We start from the raw sequence: 21779 nt of genomic DNA on the forward strand, positions 1-21779 counted from the left end.
CAATAGCATATATTATACTATTGCATTTTACATAAAATGCAAAAACAGGCAGATCTATTCTGCTAGAGATTGGAATGGTGGTTACCTCTGGAGAAGCAAGGAACCCCTGGAAGGGGGTAAGAGGGAGATTTCTAAGTGCACACAACATTCTACATGTTGAGCTGAGTGGTAGTTACAGGGTATGTTCATGCTACAAAAATTCATCAAGCTCTACTGTTAAGATTCATGGTCAGTGATACTGTAATAGCAATGTAATGGGACACAGGTAGTTGTGTTTGCAGTAAACAGAGCATCATGTGTAAACTTGGCAAATCTCCAAGTTGTATACCTAAAACCAATGTAACATTGTGTGTCAACTACACTGAAAAAAAATTTTAAAAACAAATTAAAAATGCACTAAACCAACTTTAAAAAAATGATTTACATGCTTTACTATAAGTATGTTTTTTTTTTTTTTTTAGGATTTTATTTTTTTACTTATTTGTAAAAGAGAGAGAAGTGGGGGAGAAGCAGGGAACCCCACGTGGGACTTGATCGCAGGACCCTGGGATCATGACCTGAGTCGAAGGCAGACCCTCAACCAACTGAGCCACCCACCTATAAGTATGTTCTAATTACACTTCGATTTTAAAAGATTTTTTTTTATTTACTTAAGAAAAATTCAACAGGAAAAAAGCCTCTGAAAGGCAAATAAATTAGTCTTAAGAATAGTCATTTATAGGCAAGAACTATGTTTTCTACATGTCATTATGTCCATGGAGTCAAGTAGAAGGTCTTGCATATTACAGGTATTTAGAAATGCTAAGAATATAATAATAATAATAGTAATATATACATTTACATGTAATTTCTATTTCTTTTTTTTTAAGATTTTATTTATTTTATTTGACAGACAGAGATTACAAGTAGGCAGAGAGTCAGGCAGAGAGAGAGAGGAGGAAGCAGGCTCCCTGCTGAGCAGAGAGCCCGATGCGGGACTCGATCCCAGGACCCTGAGATCATGACCTGAGCCGAAGGCAGTGGCTTAACCCACTGAGCCACCCAGGCGCCCTGTAATTTCTATTTCTATGGATACAAATATGAAGGCTTCCAGCCAGCTTTTGATCATCCTCATTAATTTCTCCTTGGACAAAATGGAAAAACGGGGACTGTTTGATTGTAATGTTGAACTGATCTGACCTAGACTTAAAAGGAAATCTTGGGTTGGCCACTGGATTCTAGCCTCACCCCTTTCCTATTTAGGAGACTCATTAGTGGCTCCACGGAAATGTAATTTTAAAATACAAAGGAAGAAGGAAGCTCTAGGATAAGCCCACAGCACCCCATAAATACCCGGCAAGTGAGAGGGAGTGACTGTGTTGTTGCTGACTGCAGAAACACACATACGTAGATAATCATGGTCCCTCCCATTTAGTATATTCTTTTTTTTTTTTTTTTAAGATTTTTTTATTTATTGGACAGAGAAAGATCGCAAGTAGGCAGAGAGGCAGGCAGAAAGAGAGGGCGAAGCAGGCTCCCTGCTGAGCAGAGAGCCCAATGTGGGCCTTGATCTCCGGACCCTGGGATCATGACCTGAGCCCAAGGCAGAGGCTTAACCCACTGAGCCACCCAGGAGCCCCATTCAGTGTATTCAGTGAGAACAGCAGCCTAAAAAATGGCCAATCCAATGTTTATAGCATTCATAATTAACTGGAGCCACCACAAAGCCAATCGTGTAGTTAAATATGAATGCCCCAAAACATACTAATTCAGTGCCTAAATATAAACAAAGCCTTATTTCTCCTATCAGTTACAGTAGTTTTTCTTCCCTCTCCCTCACTCATGTGAAAAACTGTTATGCTCTCAGTAGTTCCGTTTATGGCATCAAAGAATCTTATCAAAAACACGTCAGCGATAATTTTCCCCTGCCCATAAAAATAGGCTGAATTTATCTAACCTTAAAAATAGACTCCATTTATCCACAGTATTGGCCCTATCTTAGAAGCTGAACTATTAAATTATGTTGACTCCTGATGGCCTGAACAAGCAAAAGAGGGGGCCATTACTCATTTTCTCTCTTAGGCAAAGATGTGCAAGTCCTTCTCCATGATTTATTTATCAGACTCCGCTTGGGTCAGGTTTTACTTTGCCATTATTCACAGCAGAGGGCAACAGCAGCATCGCTGTTAAGGCTAAGATTTTAAAGCCCATTTCCACACCCTGAGTCACTGGGTTATCTACAGACATGCCCCCCCCTCCACTGAGCTCTGGGCCACACGCTGCCCATCTGTAGAGTCAGTGGAGAAAGGGTCTCTCTGGTCCATCCCTACTGTGTGACTGCATGACACCAGTGTGATGTATGGGGTCACGGCTACCTCCCTCCACTGACATTCAGGTCCCTGCTTGAGGCCCTTCCGGAGCAATATTTTTGTTTGATATAACTGGAGCCATGTTTCATGCTCAGCCAGTCGTGTGAAATACTCAAAATTTTGTTCTGTAGAGAATGTCCTTGGCAGGACCGAAATGAGAAAATGTTCTACTAACAGCAGCTAGGGTGGTTTCTTATCACATTATAATGAAAGCGTCAGGTAGCTATCTCCCACCTTCTAATTCGTGTTTGAGTATTACCATCCTCCTACTCATCCCCCTTCTCTAGATCAGCATCTGTAAGCACTGCAACCAGGTGAAAAGATGGTAGAGTCCCAGGGATGGGGAAGAAGCTTCTAGATCATCTGGTCCAAGCCCTGTTTTTCTCCCTGTGGCATGCCCAAACCCTCTTTTACATTTGCACAAGAGTGATTTCATTTTCTAAGAAAGGAGTGAGAACTGGATATGTGTCGTTGGGTAAGTCTAAGTCTGAGGCTCGACACACAGAAAGGTAGAGTCTCTGACCTTTGATCTGTGAGGACCTCTGCTTATGTAGGTAATGCTGGCATCCCCAGGTACGTCCCTGCAAGACCCAAAGGACAGATGATACATCTGAACACTTCTAGTACCTTACTGATTGAAGAAAGTTCTTAAACTGTTACAAAGCAGGGGTGCCCGGGTGGCTCTGGCGGTTAAGCATCTGACTCTTGATTTCGGCTCAGGTCACAATCTGAGGGTCCTGAGATCGAGCCCTGCGTCAGGCTCCACACTCAGTGTAGAGTCGGCTTGAGATTCTTTCCTCCCTCCTCTATTCCACCCCCTGCTCCCTTTCCCTCTCCCTCCAATAAATAAAATGTGTTATAGACTATATAAATTTGTTTGACATCTGGCATACACATATACATATATACCTGTATATTACACGTACATGATAAACCTATATACATTAGACAAGGAAAGACATATTGTATCTAATTTAATAGGGGCAAAAGGTAACATACTTTTATCTTAATGTTGTTTTGCTGCATGGTGAGCAGCATGTGGTTGGGCTAGGTTTGGGCAGATCCTATAATCATCATCATCCCAAAAGCAGTTTCTTTTGAAGAAAGTGTTGCAGGCAGTGATTGAGGACAGTAAAGAGATTAAGATACATTCTTTCGTACAGACATTGGCTAAAAGCTTTTACGTTTTTATCAGTGATGTGAAATATAAGACAAACTGGGGTGGGCGTACTTAGATGCTATATGCATTTGCTACTTCGAATCAAAAAAAAAATACAATTTTGCAAGCTATACATTCTAACTGCAGTATTGTGCCAATAACATAAAAACGTAATTTTTGTCGAAATTAAAATATCTCAGAAAATGTAAATTGCTTAATTTTCTGAAAAATCACTGGTTTGTTTAGACAGCTAAGCTATTTATCCTAGTAGGAGATCCAAGGGCAGTTTTTATCAACATAACCACTTGGTTTCCTAAGATATTTCGATGTGTTCCCGGGATCAGAACTGTCAGAGAATTGTTTGAATATATTCTTACGCTTTCCTTGGGCTAAAAATTATTTGTGAATACCTCGACAAACCCTGTCATCTTTCTGAGCGAGTAGCTAAAGGAAAAAGAAATTTTAAAAACCCCACCAATATAAACTCCCACACGTTCTCAGGAGAGACACGCTCACTTCAAGCCTAGCTAGATTATTCAATCACCAACACCAGGCAACATCCAAACAAAACACACCCAGGGTAGAACCAATGAAGCTCTAACTTTAACTGCTCCCCAAAAGGTCCCCTGCAGAAAATGAAATTATGCAAAGCTAACCTAAAGCCAAATGAAAATAAGTGTGTGCTCTCAAATTAGGTAAAGCGCCAATTATAGCTCAACAAACGGGCGGGTCGGTGTCTCTGTGAGCCCAGCCACGGAAGCGGGTGGAGGGCTGTCTCTGTCTCTCTCCTGTCCTATACCCTCACCCTTGCTCCATCCATAACTTAGATGATGGTCTCTCTCATGTGAAAAAAAAAAAGGTAATCAATACACTGTCAAGCTCGCTTCCCCCTCAAGCTAACACCACCCCTCCTTCCCTCCCTCCTCCTCATCAGTGTCTGGGATGATAAGGTCATTTCTGTCATCTACCTCTGTCTACCTCGGCTTCCGGCCACCCTGACCTCTTTCCTGCAGCCAGCCATCTGCCTTCACCTTCCTCTTAGAGACCACATCAAAGGCACTTTTGGTCACCTCCCTCTCTGCCTTTGCTCCAGAGTGCTACGTGCTCAAGTTCATGGCTTCACTATCACACTAATGGTGTGATGTCTATCTCCTGACGCCCACCCTCTCCAAAAGGCCGAATGCACATTTCCAATAATGCACCCCTAGTAGCTTCCTCGGAACTGCCATAACAAAGAACCACAACTGGGTGTTTCAGAATTTGTCGTCTCCCTGCTCCAGACGCCCAATGTCTGAGATCAAAGGGTCAGCAGGGTTGGGTCCCTCGGAAGGCTGTGAGGTCTCTCTCCTGGTTCTGGTGGTCTCGGGCATTCCTTGGTTCACAGGTGCATGGCCCCAATCCTTTCTTCACGTGGCGTTCTCCCTGTGTATCTTCACATCATCTTCGCTCTGCATGACTCGGACTCCAAACGTCCCTTGTGGAAAGACACCAGTCATCTTGGATTAGGACAAACCCTGATGACCTCATTTTAACTTGATCACCTTCTTAAAGACCCTATCTCCAAATAAGGTCACATCTGAAGGAACTGAGGGTTAGGACTCCAATGTATTGCTTTGGAGAGGACACAAGCCAGTCTATAACGTACCTCAAATTCAGTATGTCCAAAACTAACCCCACTGCCCTCCGCGGAAACCTTCACTTGGGCCACATTTCTTGGAGTCTTCTAAACTCATTTTTGTCTTATTCTTCTCCTTATCAATTACCCATCCTTCTTCCACAGCGTCTCCTAAACTTCCCCCCTCATCTTCATTCTCACAACCACCACGCAAATTGAGGCCGAATTATCTTGCACCAACTGCATGGCGACTGTCCCCTAACAGGCTCCCGACCTGCAGTCTCTGTCTGATCTCTCTCTCTACCAATTCATCTTATAAATTGCTGCCACATTAATCTTCCTAACAGACAGCTCTGACCCAGTTCCCTCCCCAGAGAGCAGGAAAAAAGAAAAAGAAAACAGACTAATAACTTCAAAAGCCCTTCTTACCTTATGAATTCAGAATAAATCCCTGCCCCTGCTAGTCTCAAGGCTCCCCACCCTCTCAGGACCACCGCAGCTCGTGCCCTCACCCGCCCCTTTTCCAGGGGTCTTTCCCATGGCCCAGGGGTCTCCTGGCTGGGGTCCCAGCTGGGGTCATTCCAAGAAAAGAGACACTCACAGAGAATTCTTCACTGCAAGGTGTTGAATGAAGGGAGTGAGGAGTGGGTAGGAGGGTAGCGAGGTGGAGGGTGACGGGGTCCAACTGAGAGGGAACAGCAACAACGGGGAGCTCTTATCAGCCCTGTGTCTTGGGCAGCAAGGAGAGTAAACTCTTCCCAGGGCTCAGGGAGAAGAGGTGCATCCTGGAGGACAGAGCAGGGTGCACATGAGGGGGAAATGCATCAGGGATGGGAAAACAGAGAACACAAACACCATCCCGCCTCCACTCACGTTGCCTTTCTCCTGGGATCCTGTCTGCCCACCCTCCCCCATTCATCAAAACCTGCCGTTCTTCGAAATGCAGGTTGGTGACATTGAAGATTTCTTTTAAAAAGGTAAAAACACAACTTAAATAAATATAAAATGAACTTAAATAAATATAAAATAAAATATAAAACAGAAAACACAAAATATTAAAAAAATGTAGAAGGTCTGAGATTTTCCTGAATTTTTAAGAAATAAAAGAACTGATATAATGTTACAGCAGGTTCAAAGGAGCACCCAGAGGCACGTGGGTGGCTCAGTGGGTTGATTTGGGCTCAGGTCATAATCTCAGGGTCAGGAGATGAAGACCTGCTTCAGGTTCCCTGCTGAGCTGGGATCCTGCTTGGGATTCTCTCCCTCTCCCCCTCCACTTTGTGTGCTCTGGCATTTGCTCTCAAAGAAAAACAAAAGTTCAAAAGAGAATCCAAAAAATGTGCACATGTGAAAGTCCACCAGGAAACCTGAACGAATTTGCTTGCTTTGCTTGCCGAGTGCAAAACGGCTGAGCGTCGGCAAGAGCATCCCACCAGACACCTGTGCGTTTCTGTGAACAAGAACCGCAGAATCATCGCTACATTGTTTCCCACAACCTACAGAATTGCAAAATAGCTTAAAGACAAATGAAAGGCAGCAATAACCCAAATGAGTGAGGTGGGCGGGACACCCACAGTTGTCTTCTTACTGGCCATGTTCGCAGTCTTCCACAACTTTTCCTGACCATTGCAAGGAAGGAAAGAAGGAAGGAAAGAATGGAAGGAGGGAAAGAGGGAAGGATAAAAAAGAGTTTTGGCACCAGAAGGATGTTGGGTTTACCATCAACATCACATAGTTCCTCGCTGTCCTTGAGCAAGTCACATCACGTCTCTGCGAAACGGCTTCCCGATCTGCCCAAAAGCAATCAACAGCCCTAGGGACTAAATGAACTGCTGCAGGAAGCAAGCGAATGGCGGCCATCCTGTCTGAGCTGAATGAATGGTCGCCAGAACACTGGACGAACTCGTTTCCCTTCACTGTAACATCCTAGAGTTAGACCTGACGTTCCTTTGGAGTCCAAAAATTCTAGAACTCTAAATGTTGCCTCCTCCAGGAAGCCTTGGACAACCATAATTACCAGACACGGATCCCTCCCTCCTCAAAATCTTCTCCCATAGTAGTTATCTGTAGTAGGACATTTGCTTTTTCCTTACTCCCCATCCCGCCCACCTGAGACAGAATAAACTCCATCAAGGAAGACAGACTCAGATAGATTGGAGTCCCAGCACCCAGCGTGGCTGGTAGTCAATGGATATTTCAAAATGAACTAAAAGAAAAGACTCACCAAAACCACAATGAGCTATCACCTCACACATGTCAGAATGGCTATTATCAAAAAGACAAAAAAATAGCAGGTGTTCAGGAGAAAGGGAGCTCTTGGGCCCTGTTGATAAGAATGGAAATTAGTGCAGCCACTTTAGAAAACAGTATGGAGGTTCCTCAAGAAATTAAAAATAGAACCAGCACGAGATCCAGCAAAATCGCTTCTAGGTATTCAACTGAATGGAACAAAAACACTAACTGAAGAAGATATCTGCACCCCACGCTCACTTCGGCATTATTTACAACAGTGAAGATACGGATGGAACCTAAGTGTCCATCAATGGATGAATGGAGAAAGACGATGTGGTGTATAAAACGGAATATTATTCAGCCACAGGAATAGAATGAAATCTTGTCATTTGTGACAATATAGATGCACCTCGAAGGCATTACACCAAGGGAAATAAATCAGACAAAAACAAATACTCTAAGATCTCACTCATATGTGGAATCAAAAAATGAAAGAAAACCCAAAAAACCAAACTCACAGATAGATACAGGGAACAGATGGCTGGTGACCAGCAGTGGGGGAGGGGAGGGTGGTTGAAATGGGTGAAGGGCATCAAAAGAGGAACAAACTTCCAGTAAGAAAATGAGTCAGTCCTGGGAATGTAATGTACGGAACGGTAATGACAGATAAGAATACTGTATTGTCGGGCGCCTGGGTGGCTCAGTGGGTTGGGCCGCTGCCTTCGGCTCAGGTCACGATCTCAGGGTCCTGGGATCGAGTCCCGCATCGGGCTCTCTGTTCAGCAGGGAGCCCACTTCCTTCTCTCTCTGCCTGCCTCTCTGCCTACTTGTGATCTCTCTCTCTCTCTCTCTCTGTCAAATAAATAAATAAATAAAATCTTAAAAAAAAAAAAAAAGAATACTGTATTGTCTATTTGAAAGCTGCTAAGGCAGTAGATCTTAAAATTTCTCATCTTGAGAAAAAACTATTCTGTAGCTCTGCATGGTGACGGATGTTAACGAGATCTGTTACCTGTTATGGAGATCATTTCACAATGTGTACAAATACCGAATCATCGTGCTATACGCCCAAAATTCACATAATGATATATGTCAACTTGATCTCAAATAAATAAAATACACAAACACACATACATACATACATACATAGCAGTCCTGTGGGAGAAAAAAGACAAGATAGGGCATGGGAGACAGAAGGGATAAAACCACAATCCTCTTGGGGCACCTGGGTGGCTCAGTGGGTTAAGCCTCTGCCTTTGGCTCAGGTCATGATCCCAGGGTCCTGGGATCGAGCCCCACATCGGGCTCTCTGCTCAGCAGGGAGCCTGCTTCCCCCCTCTCTCTCTGCCTGCCTCTTTACCTACTTGTGATCTCGCCCTCTCTCTGTCAAATAAATAAATTTAAAAAAAAAACCCACAATCCACTCTTCTTCTTTACCAATTTCTGTATTGTCTTTTGCATAAATAGGACTTAAGTTAGGCCAGCTCTGCAGGCTTTCCTGAGGGACACTGGTCTCCGCATCAGCAGCAGTGAGACCTTTCAACTCAACAGTGACACCTCTTCTCCAAGAGATGATGGCTCCCTTTACTGTCACAAAGAGGACAGCAGCCGAACGGGATGCTCTCAGCTGCCTTGACAGCTGCCCATCAGAAAGTATTCATCTCAGCTGTTCATTTGTCTGTGACTCAGGAGGAAATGCTCTCCTGATGTTTCTACTCAACCTACAAGTCAGAACTTGTAAGATGATCAAAATGCCCAACCACCGGCACTGTCCCCAAAGACAAATCGTGGCAGATGTGTCCAGGACCAGAGGAGATGGAAGGGATATTCTAAAAGAGGATAAAGAAGAAAGAAAAATGGCATCAGGGATTAAAGCCAGTAAGTGTGTGTGTGCATATGTGTACATGCATATGTCTGCGTGTGTGTGCCTGAGTGTGTGTATGTGTGTGTGTGTGCACGCTAAATTTTTCATGTGTGTCAATCATCTTTCAGCATGCTGCTATTCTCTGAAAGAAAGAAATCATGTTCTGCCCTATAGGCTCATAACTATACATGTCCCTGAAGTACGATTCTTTAAAATACTGTCTTCCCTTTCAAAAAGGCACTTTGAGGGGCACCTGGGTGGCTCAGTGGGTGAAGCGTCTGCCTTTGGCTCAGGTTGTGATCCCAGGGTCCTGGGATCGAGCCCCAAACTGGGCTCCCAGCTCAGCGGTGAGTCTGCTTCTCCCTCTGCCTCTCACTTTTCCCCCTTCTCTCTCTCTCAAATAAGTGAAATCCTTAAAAATAAATAAATAACCCCAAAGGGCACTTGGATGTATACTTTCACCTCTTAACCTATGCCCCCCCCCCAAATTTCCACTGTTCCAAAAATAAAATGAATCAAAATTTTTTCAGAAACTCTCAGGAGTGGAATTTGGGGGCATTTTCAGAAATCTATGTGCCATTTTCTTGAAGTCACACTTCCCATCCGAAGTGTTGTTCTGCATTGTGGATGCGGTCTTTTGTGCTATTTTCACATCTTATGTAAAATCTAAATGTGTTTTTACGGCCACATAGCCCACCTCGTGGAGGTGGAGTCTTTGAGCCCCCCATAAGGGACGTGTTTCTCGTCTCTTCACCTGTCGTCCCCTCTGACTTTACACAGAGCACAGGCTTCCAGGACCGCGAGCGGACTGCTCCCGAGCTGATGTGAACAACGCCCCGCTCTTCTGACACCTCAGCTGTCAGCGATCGTCTTCTACCTCCCAAGCGTCTCCCACGTACCTGGTATTACGCTGTGAACAAACTGAGCTCCCGACGTGTGCATCTTGAATTAGGAAAACCTAGTCAACCTGGCACACAATTGCTCTATTCTGTATTTATTATCAAAATGCTGGCTCACTGAATCCGTTCCATTCAACTCCACAAACATTTAATGAGAGCCTGTCATGTGGTACGTATCCTGCAAGGCGCTGGTAGTTTAAGAAATTCACACTCGGTATTTTAAAGTACAACCCCACAGAGAAAAGCATGGCATCGAGTTTCCCTCCTGTGTGAAAATATATTCATCTACAGCAGAAAGGGGCCCAGAGAGTGTCTGCTGGGTTCCAGAGCCACCTGCCTGGGCCTGAAACCCTAGCGCCTAGGCCTGGACCTGCCAACAGGGGGCAGGTGACTAAACTTCTTCGTCCCTGCCTATGAGGGATTTTTGTTAGGATTTCATGAGAAAATACATGGAAGATGCTTAAGAGCAGACATTCTGGACGTGGCATATACATGAAGCTGCTGAAAATTAACAAGACAGTAAACAACAAGTGCTGGCGAGGATGTGGAGAAAGGGGAACCCTCTTCCACTGCTGGTGGGAATGCAAGTTGGTGCAGTCCCTTTGGAAAACAGTGTGGAGATTCCTTAAGAAATTAAATATAGAGCTTCCCTATGACCCTGCAATTGCACTACTGGGTATTTACCCCAAAGATAAATATGTAGTGAACAGAAGGGCCATCTGTACCCCACTGTTCATAGCAGCAATGGCCACAACAGCCAAACTATGAAAGGAGCCCAGATGCCTTTCAACAGATGAATGGATAAGAAGACGTGGTCCACAGATACAATGGAATATTACTCAGCCATCAGAAAGGATGAATACCTATGATGTGCATCGACATGAATGGAACTGAAGGAGAGGATGATGAGTGAAATAAGTTAATCAGAGAAAGACAATTATCATATAGTTTCATTTAAATGTGGAATATAATGAATAGCGCAGAGGATCCTAGGAACAAGAAGGGAAAATGAATGGCAAGAAATCAGAGAGGGAGACAAACCACGAGAGACTCTTGACTCCAAGAAACAAACTGAGGGTTACAGAGGGGAAGGGGATAGGGGAATGGGGTAACTGGGTGATGGGTATTAAGGAGGGCACAGTGGTGATGAGCACTGGGGGTTATATGAACTAATGAATCACTACATCAAAAAGTAACATAGTACCATCTGCTGGTTAACTGAACATAGTAGTAATAATAATAATAACAATAATAATAAAAGAAGAAGAAAAAAAAGAACCTGCCAGAAGTAAAGTCACCAACAGTGGATAGCTATCTAAAACAGCTCTGACCTCCCAACCACACCAGAGAGAGGGTAACCCTCCAGGGACTGCCGCCATACTTCAGATGACTTCTGTCAGCCTCTAGAACTATTTGGATGACCTTAAGAAGTCTCCCAGACTATCTCCGAAAGACACGTGGGATGGTGCGGGTGTGTCTCTGGTCCTGCCACCATCAGAATGGCATCTCTCACAGCCCGTGCCCCCACGGGCCCTGTTGCTTACTCCCTTCAAAAAACAAAAACAAGACCTTCAAAGGACTAGAAGCAGCACCAGAAACTGACTTCTCATTGCCACCCATGAACTAATCTACTAGAATTTCACTTTAAGGTCAAAATTTAGTGAAAAAGAAATATGGAATACTATCTTTCTCTCAGGAGAGTGAATGTGTTTTGTGTGTGTACGTGAGAGACCACAATTTCTTAAGGAAAATTTCTTTGAATGTGAAAGAAATATAAACTCCAGTGAAATCTCACAGACGTGAAATCATAACTCCATTTAGTGCAACAACCAGAAACCTGCTGTGGAAAAATAAGTGAGGAGAACTATTAATGGTTATGAAGTCAGTGTGACAGTTAGTACTGACTTTAATAATGTCCCAATGCACTCAACTCTCAAGGATTTGATTTTTCCTATAATTTTTTTGTTTTCTTATCTTTCTTTTGTCCTCTAAAACCGTATCTTTTACTTTGTATCTTTTTTTTTAAGATTTTATTAATTTATTTGACAGAGAGAGAGAGATCACAAGTAGGCAGAGAGGCAGGCAGATAGAGAGGAGGAAGCACGCTCCCTGCTGAGCAGAGAGCAAAATGCAGGGCTCGATCCCAGGACCCTGAGATCATGACCTGAACCAAAGGCAGATGCTTAACCCTCTGAGCCACCCAGGCACCCTTGTATCTTTGGTTATGTATTAAAATATGAATGAAATCCATGGGTTCATGTGAACATTAGGAGTCGAATTCTAAACTCAGAGGGAAATACAATATTTTAAAGTTTCATCAGAAGTGGAACAACTATGCAAAAAGATTTTTAAATCTAAAACTTCCGTAAGGAAAAAATCATAGTGCTCACTGTAGCAGACAAAATAAATTAACCACAGTGAGTTGTCGCTCCGGCCGTCCTGATGGGGGTGTATGAGCCTGTGTCCCTTACTCACTGATCTCACACGAATTCCCCACGCACACACTAAGTAGTGTGTGTCCGTGCAAATAAGAGTGTGCTCACAGCGCCCACAGGAAATGCCTGCCTCAGCCCTCCTCAGACCCAGCAAGGCCCCATCACGGGTTCCTACAGCACATTCTCCTGTTCTGGTCACTTGGCCCCACATCTGGGTAGCTCCCCAGCTAGATTTAAGGTTTTTTTCTGGTAAACTGACAAATACTCATCATCATTTGGTCACTGCGCAGCCACCTAGAGGAGGTCTCACCCCAGGCAGCCAGTGGCTCCCACTCTCTCGGTCATTCACTCTGGTGGGAGCCCTGCTTGGTTAGTGAGCGTGGAGGCAACGACAGGCAGGTGCCCCAGACATTCCGAGTTAGTGGCAGGGAAAACTTGCCAATTTCTGTTTCATGGCAAAAAACATCAGTACAGAACTTTTACTGGGCCATAGGAACCAGGAAGTACACCTCCCATCTGGGCTTTGAGGCCAACTGTCATGTTTTAGGAAACCCCAGAAATATGGGTCCCTTGTTCACTGACCCAAGTAATAGGAAGCCAGAGAAGCCCTTTGAAGCTGAGACAGTGGAGAAGACAAGCAGCGAAGTTCAGTGACTGACCAACCCTGTGATCTACCAGGATGAAAATTTCCAGGGATCCCTAAATCATTGAAAGTATGCATTTCCAGCACAAGGGCAGGTTCTTTTTTTATTATTATAGTCATCCTTCTAAATGATTTGAGTTTGGCTGACCCCAGGAACTCAACAGGGAATGTGAAACAACCTCAGAGGGCCCCTCAAAGCCAAGTCCCCACTTGATTTCCACAGAAGAATTTTCATAGGACAACTCCAACCCCAAAGTCACAAAACCCCTCATGTTCCAATGTTCTTGCCGTGATTAACAGAGATGAAAATAAGTGGATAAAGCCATTCCATAGGACACCCCCACGGTGTCCTGGAAGTCACCTCATCATCTAGAAGCTTCTCACTTATACAAATTCTGACAGGGACCCAGGGTCTCTCTTGGGCAGTTCCCATCACTCAGACCTACTTAAGTCTTCATTTATTCTTTCTCTCCTTAGGTCACCTGTCTCCATAACTTCCTTCTCTCAAATGCTCCTCACACGCCTGGTGCCAGCATGCCCTCCCCTGCTGGCCCAGGAGCCTCTGCAGCCCTCCCACAGCCAACCAAGCCAACCATCATGCCTGTCTCACCACCCACCTCCTCTCTCCTCCTCTCAAAACCTAACCGCCTCCCTCCTACTCTTCTGCCTCTGGGAGGGATCTTACTAACACTCTCCCACCTGCACTGGTTGCCTACTTCCCTCAACAGAGATCCCTTCTTTCTGCACTTGAACCCATTCACATGGTTTTCACATTTAATTGGGGGACAAGAGAGGGAGGAACTTTTCTCTTGTCCTGGTCTTCCATCACCATACGATTCCTCTTAAACCTGGCCTTGTAGGTAACACTGTGCTAAGCATCATGGGAAACGAATGACCCCCCCCCCCCATCCCTCACCAACACAGTTGCAACCCTCCCACAGAGCATCAGGGGACCCAAACTCGGGCCACAAGTGATAAAATGTGTGGAACTGAGATGCTCAAGAGTTGGTTCGAAAAAGGTATGGTCAGAACTGGTTGGAGCAATCCAAAAGCTCCAGCAGGATGGGGAACCCAAGTAAGGTGTCAAAAATGAGATCATTGAGGGTCATGAGCCAAGGAGAGCGGTTACACTGGATGTGACAGGAATCTGGAATTGGGCAGGGGTGGCGTGAACACGAGGTTTTAGGAGGATTCAGATAGAAAAAGAGTTCAGGCTGGGTGACTAGTAGTGGTGGGGACAGAGGCCCATGAAGGTCAGAACAAGTATTGGGGTATGAAAGAAATCTAAATCTGAGCGAGGTGCCAAGGAAAACACCACAGGAGATGATGCCAGATGAGATATGAGGGGAGGAAAAAAGAGTTCAATTAATGCATGGAGTGCCTACTGTGAGCCAGGCACTGAAATAGGTTTTTCCACAAGAATCCTATCGTGTGATCTTCAAAAATCCCTCTGAGGTGCCTTACACCTTACACCTTCATGGTGTAAGAAAAAATTTTAAATTTTTCTCAAGTATGTAAGCTAGGTGTTGGTGGAGAAAAGCCTCAGACCCAGGTCTTCTGCAGTTAGGATCAACCTGCTGTTTCTGGGCTAGAGCTTAAAACGGCAGTGCCACTGGCCAACACAGGGCCACCGGGAGGAAGAGCCACTCAGGGAACCGAATACACCTGGGCTCAGGACCGTGTGTCTGGAGGTCGAAGGGCAGTCAAAACAGAGAGCTAGAGGGGCACCCGGGTGGCTCAGTGGGTTAAAGCCTCTGCCTTCAGCTCAGGTCATGATCTCAGAGTCCTGGGATCGAGCCCCACATACTCTCTGCTCAGCAGGGAGCCTGCTTCCTCCTCTCTCCCTCTGCCTACTGGTAATCTCTGTCTGTCAAATAAAAAAATAAAATCTTAAAAAAGAAAAAAAAAAAAAACCAGAGAGCTAGAAATAAGGGGCAGAGAACTCTCAGATCAGCAGTGGGCTTCACCTACAGGGAGGAATGACCTTGAGAAAGTTCCTAGAAGTTCTCTGGCTCTTGGAGTTGGACGAGGTCATTGTTAAGTCCTTTCAAACTCTCATTCCTAGGATCCCAGACTCCGTGGCACAGATAAGCTCATGAAGGCAGAAGAGACAGAACAAGAAACGGGAGAGAATCTTTGGAGAAAAATCACAGACTTGGAGTTCAAGAGGCTAAAGGAGCCCCCAAAAGCATGAACTGAAATGTTGAAAAATGACTCTGAATGTGCCATGTGTCCCAAGGCAGCGGAGCTTCCAAAGGGAGGGCGAAGTTAGCAGAGTGTGAGGGGTTCAGAAGGCACAGGGGTGGAGGGGAACATTTGTATCTGGCATGGAGGAGGGGACTGGAAACATCCAGCAGAGTGGCTGCGACGGGTAAAAGAAGCTACATAGCAATTACCAGCAGGGGAAGAGACAGGCGGTGGGTGGAGACCACACTGGGACGCGCTGAGCAGCTAAATGAGGCACGGGGGTCAAACCAGACACTGTGAGGTGGGAGAAATGACCGGGGGAAAAAAAAAAAAGAAAGAAAGAAAGAAAAAAGAAATGACAGTGCTTCCACATCCACCGGAAGGAACAGTAGTGTGAGGGAGGCAAGGAAAGGATGGAAAATGTGTGCTTGAGTCCCGGTCCCAGACCAGGCGGCAAGCACTGGGCTCTCCGACACGTGATGACTCCAACTTTCGAGAGAAGGAAAGAGCTTCCTCTTCTGTGGCCGGAAGGACGGGAGCAGATGTGGACAGTGAACCCTGCCTGGGAAGGGGAAGAGAAGAATCAAATGGGACAGTGGGTTTAAATCTACTCTGTAAAGAAGAACGGTGCTCTGGGCATGACCTTTCCGACCTTTCTGCAGAGATGCTCACCCCTTCTGTGTTACTCCACGCCACTGTCACGGACTGAATGTCTGCAACCCCCTAAAAGTCACACACTGAAATGCCAAGTCCCAGAGGGAGCTAGTAGGATGTGGGGCCTGGAGGAGGTCAGGAGGCTGGGACCCTTATGAATGGAATTCGTACCCTTAGAACAAGAAACACAGGAGAGATGATTCTTCTCCCTCGGCCATATGAGGATATGACAAGATGACCACTGGCAAACCAGGAAAAGGTCACACACTGCACCTGCCAGCACCTTGATCTTGGATTCCCCGACCTCAGAACCATGACAAACATAAATGTTTGCTGCTAAAGCCACCAAGTCTATGATATTGTGACAGCTGCGTGACCAAGACAGCCCCCAATCTGGAGGCTGACACTGAGCCCGAGCATCTCCAGCTCTCGGTGCTATAGCTTCCTTAGCTGCAAAATGTTGGGTGGGGAGGTGCAGAGGTAGACCAGGGGATGTTTTCTAAAGGTCTCCTCCTACACTAATATCCTAGAATTTTTACATGTGTTTTTTCTTCCTGATTGTTCCATGCCAGCCGCTAAACCTTTTCTTAGTGACTGTCATTGCAAACAAGTCTCCTTATTTTGGACGCTTCCTTAACACCAACTATCACACCATGCATACAGAAGGTGTTCAACAGATGTTTCTCTGAATTAAAAAAATGTCCAGAGGGGCGCCTGGGTGGCTCAGCGGGTTAAAGCCTCTACCTTCAGCCCAGGTCATGATCCCAGGACCCTGGGATCGAGCCCCGCATCGGGCTCTCTGCTCAGTGCAGAGCCTGCTTCTCTCTCTCTCTCTCTCTCTCTCTCTCTCTCCCTGCCTCTCTGCTACTTGTGTTCTCTGTAAAATAAATAAATAAAATCTTTAAAAAAAAAAAATGTCCAGAATGTCACAGTTTTGGGAGACAAATGCATGCTTCAGTGTCTCTCCCTCTCCCCAAGGGCTCTATCTGCAGGAGCACAGTCCCCAGAAGTAGCAATCTTTTCTCAGTGAATTCAGCCTTGATAAAAACACTTATCTGAAGCCCAAGCACAAATAAGACTGAATGCCAAATAAATTAGTGGCCTAATTGTTTCAGAGTCTGTCCTTCCTGCAAATGTGTACACACCAATATTTGAGGGGGAAAAAAAAAAAAGTCTGATTATGTAAACCTGGATGTGCTTTCCAGCAGATCCTTAAAAAAAAAAAGTCAATATCTATCTAAAGCTCCTCATGCCTTCATTATCAAAGGAGCAAAAGGTGCAAATTCTCACGGCTCACTCAGAGTCTTCTCCTTTGTACTCTGTGACATTCCTACAGCTGACAAAAGCGATTAGGTATCCTGTTTGCTGCAAAGCTAAAACAGACTTGAACAGCGCACTGATAAGTAGCCAGTCTCTCCTGGAAAGGACATGAGCCTAAGATTTGAGTTTCAGTCTTAGTTCCGCACCAATGAGTCCCTGAGTTTGTACAATTAACCTTCCTGTACCTCCACAAATGGGGCTAAACATTCCAGTCCAATCTCTCTTATACCATCAGGCACTGGCGTTTACACTTCATGATTCTTACTACTAATTGCTGAGTACTTTCTAAAATGCTTCTTATCATTATCAGCAAGATGGACAAACACTGTGAAGAAACTCACAGTGAAACGGTTCATTCTGCAAAGGAAGGCCGGAGGGCCAGAGTAATTTCTGCAGCCCCAATTCTGTTTTCAATCTCAGTCCAGGCCTAAGTACAAAAGTAGACACCACAGTGTACATCAAGGGTCACTCAACTGGTCTACGCAAATGAAAGGTGAAGTACTTGGAAAAATCAACCCTTGACCAAGGTCATTTCACATCGTGGGTTTTCTTCAAGTCCAGGATTCCTTGTATAAAATTTTGTAAGATGGCTTGAAAAAGAGAGAGGAGCATCACTTCGGAGGCCCATGGTTTTAAATACCAAATCACAGCTCATGGACACACAAGAAAGTTAATGAAAATTTTACAACAAAATAAACCACACATTCCAAATCCCGGGCACATTGGGATATGACAGTGGATAGGTCTGTTAGGGGTGAGGGCTCATTTTAGGGTAGGATTCTGCTCCAGCACACCCAGAGGACCCACATCCACATTCTCAATTTCCCTCAAAGATAAACACATCAGGGAGGGCACTCTTCCAGCAGGTGGGGCAGCCGCTGACTGAATCAAAGCTGATGGTTCATCCACAGAAGCACTTGAAAGGAATGTTAGCAAACTCACAATTGCATAATGGAAAGGAGATGGGAGAGGGGCTGGCAAGCTTAACCGGTGCAAAACTCCCCTTCACAGATGAAGAATTAACTCACAGCCGTGGCCATAACTCATGGACACAGTTCATTCCAGGTTTCACCTTTGGTCTCCTTAACAGCAATCACAAACCTCTTCTAGAAAAAGAAGAAGGAAAAAAAGCTGTAGACAGAAGGATGCCAAGGGTGCATCACTGAGCTACAGTGCTTGGAGAAAAAAAAAAAAAAGATAATACTTAAGGTGTTCTAATCAGATATAGGAAATGATCAGTCAGCTTCACCATTAAGGACTCCTAATGACTAACTGTTTCTTTCTAAAAAAAAAAACACAATAGCTTTGTCCTTCATTCCTAACTATTTTAGCCAATATATAAATTGTTAGTACTCCCTGGATCATTAGCTTAAGAAAGAAAGAAAGAATGAAGTCATAATGACACGAACGCAAGACAGCACCCTACAAAGAAATACCCAGAAAAAAAAAAAATTTAAAAAGAGAAGAATTTACTATAAGAACAACATTCTCTCCATTAGTAACTCCATTTACCATTTCTGAGCCATTCACCTACTCAGGTTAAGGGAATAAGATGGAAAGGAGCCAAGGCAGAAGGCAGAGGAGCTGGTAAAAGGTTTGCATATTTCCCTGTGAAATTGTAAAACTTAGAGGAAAAGACATGTTTTCCTTTTAGATGTTAAGTACACACACACACACACACAAAATTCCCCCGCTCCACTGTGCCACCTCCTTCAAGGTCATTTATCATCAGCACAACCTACGGATGTTTTATTAAAAGAAAAATCCCAGCTTAGGACTGCCAGATCTCTACACAGGACCCACTTATCAGAGGTGTTGCTGGGGCTGACAGGCAGCCGTTGAGTGGTGCAGAGTTAACATTACTTTATATGCGCAGAACCCCATCAGCGAGCAGATTACCCGGGTCTCTATTAAGCATTCTGATAACCACCTCCAACCAGCTTGGCTTAACATTTAAGCCTGCAGGAAACCCTTGAGTGCAAGAAGCCTTCCAAAATTTTCTAGCTGATTTTAACCCTACAGAGTTTGAAGAAAAAAAAAAAAACTGAATTTAAAAATGACCCAGCAACTAAATATTTTGTCCACCTGAACAAAAGATCTCGTGGTTTGGAGAAACGTATTTTCATATGCCTCTTATTTTTTTCAAACCTTATAGACAGTTTTTCACTTAAAAAAAATAATTATAACCTGTATGACTAGTAGGCTTAAAACACTCCCCATGAGCAAGGTTTTAGCATACAGCCTCCAGCTCATCAGAGCTGGATTTGGGGCCAGTAGCACTTCTAAAGCATACGTAATGGTGCATAACATACAGCCATTCCTTCAGATCATTCTCCATCTCATGCAGACCCTGGATTTTGTCCTTTCCAAAGGCTTTCTGCCCCCACCCCAAATAGTAAGTGAAAATGAATGCCTTAAAACTATTAGAAGAGCAAAAGGAAAAAAAGAAAACCGGTCACTTAAAACGTTCTCAGACAAATTCACCCTTTTCACTTGTTCAGCTCCCAAATACATCACCTGCACTATTTTCACCCCTCAAAGTTACTGTCTGGTTAATATTTCAAGATTTCAGCGTCTCTATGATTTGCCTAACTCTGGAAGTAATTGGGAAGTGATCTCTTTTGCTCTGTTGAGGAAAGAAGTAACAGCAGAAGCTGCAGTCCTCGGGCGGGGGGTGGGGGAATCCTGGAAGGGACGATCTTCCCGAGACAAGTGCAGGAAAAGCATGGAAGGGGTGCTGCAAACGCTAACGAGGTTATTCTTAACGCGAAGTTAACGGCATTTTCTTTTGCCAAGAGGCTCTCCAGTCCCAGCTTTGAGGTGAGCAATGCCTCGGCCTGGGAAGTATCTGCAGCGTTAGAACAAATCAGCGAGAGGAAGGAGCAGTGCCAAGAGGTACTTAAGGAGAAAAAATTGTATTAGTGTGGAGCCAGCCTTTCCCTGCTGCCACCCAGTGTGGAAATTCCGGGCAGCCACCCTGCCCTTACACACACGCACACACGCACACATACACGCACACACACTTTGCTGCACTAGGCATTCAGTAAGCCAGCATTTGGAGAACGACACGTTCACAATGTCCCCGCCACCCCCGCGCGCGCGCACACACACACACACAGACACAGACACACACACACACACACACACACACATACAAGCGCGCGCGCGCACTCTCTCGTCTTCCATCCCTTCCACGTTCTGCAAGCCGGCGCCGGGGAACCGCGGTGACCATGGGGGAGACTCCTCTCCCCTCCGCAGCACCCGGACTTGGGGGAGCTCTGGAGGCCGCGTCCCGCACCCCCTCCGGGAACAGTCGGCCGCGGCGCGCTCTACGCCAAGTAGGCGAGTCCCCGGGTTGCGCGACGGCGCGCGGGTTCAGCCCGCAAGCCAGAGAAACCGCGCCGCGGCGGAATTCCCGGCGACAGTCCGCGCGACCCCGCCGGCCCCGAGCTCCGCGCGGGCCGCCCGGTCCGCACCCTCCCCCGCGGCGCTCCGGAAGGCGCCGGCCCCGCCACAGGTCAGGCCGGACGGCCCCCTCCTCCCGGACTCCCGCGGCTCCCAGGCGCCGCTCCTCAGCGCCCCGGGACCCAGGCTGCGCGCCTCCCGCCCGCTCGCAGCGCTCCAGCCGCTCTCCGGCCCCGGCTTCCCCTACGCGCGCACCTACACGCACCCTTCCCTCCCGTCGCCCCCACACGGCTCCTCCGGAGCCCGCGGGGCACCCCGCCCCGCCCGCGCGCCCCCGCTGCCGCCGTCGCTCTGCCCGGCCCCGGCCGGTGCATGGCGCCCCCGTCCCCGGGGGAAACACAGGACGCGCGCCGCTTACAGTTCGCAGGAACTGGATCTCGTCCTCGCCCTCGCCCCCATCGGCCATGGCTCCGCGCCTCCTCGCCGGCGCTGCCTCCTGAGCCCCGCGGAGCCCGGCGGCGCTGGCGGCGGCCCCTCGCGCTGCCTCCTGCCGCTGCTGCCGCCGCTGTGCTGCCGCTACTGCCGCGGCGCTGCCCGGAGCCGGGGGCGGAGGGGGCCGCGGCGGCCGGGTGCGAGCGCCGGGCGGTCCCCGCCTGCAGAGCGGGGGAGGAGGCGCGGGCGGGGGCGGCCGAGGCGGGAGCCTCCCTGCGCCGCACTGTGCGGGAGGAGGGTGACCCCGCAGCCCAGCCGCGCCGGCCCCGCGCTCCCTGCCTGCCGCCGCCGACTACTCGGCCCAGACTCCCGCGAGCGAGTGCGCCGAGCCCGCGGAGCCGGGGCTGGTGCCGCGGTGGGGGCGGGGAGTGGGGGCGGCGGGCGGGGAGGAGCTCGCCGGCTCCCCTCTGCTGCAGGTAATCCGCAGCCCGCTGCTCGGGCCCGCCAAACCCGAGGCCCAGCGCCGCTTACTGGCTGCGCTGGGTATCGGGGCTCTAGAGCGCAGACGAGCGCACAGCCTTCCACC

General features: G+C 46.8%; 1 protein-coding gene across 7 annotated transcripts in view; it reads right to left on the reverse strand.

Moving 5' to 3' along the window:
• The window catches only part of RYR2 (ryanodine receptor 2), a 756727-nt gene extending 735155 nt beyond the window's left edge, over positions 1-21572 (reverse strand). For all 7 annotated transcript variants that reach the window (XM_032312097.1, XM_032312094.1, XM_032312091.1 and 4 more), the window contains exon 1: positions 21180-21572. In XM_032312097.1, the coding sequence (XP_032167988.1) occupies positions 21180-21227 (48 nt within the window). In that variant the 5' untranslated portion in view covers positions 21228-21572. The remainder of the gene's footprint in view (positions 1-21179) is intronic.
• Between the last annotated feature and the right edge of the window lie 207 nt (positions 21573-21779).

The sequence above is a fragment of the Mustela erminea genome, chromosome 14, assembly GCF_009829155.1.
Source record: "Mustela erminea isolate mMusErm1 chromosome 14, mMusErm1.Pri, whole genome shotgun sequence".
NCBI lineage: Eukaryota > Metazoa > Chordata > Mammalia > Carnivora > Mustelidae > Mustela > Mustela erminea.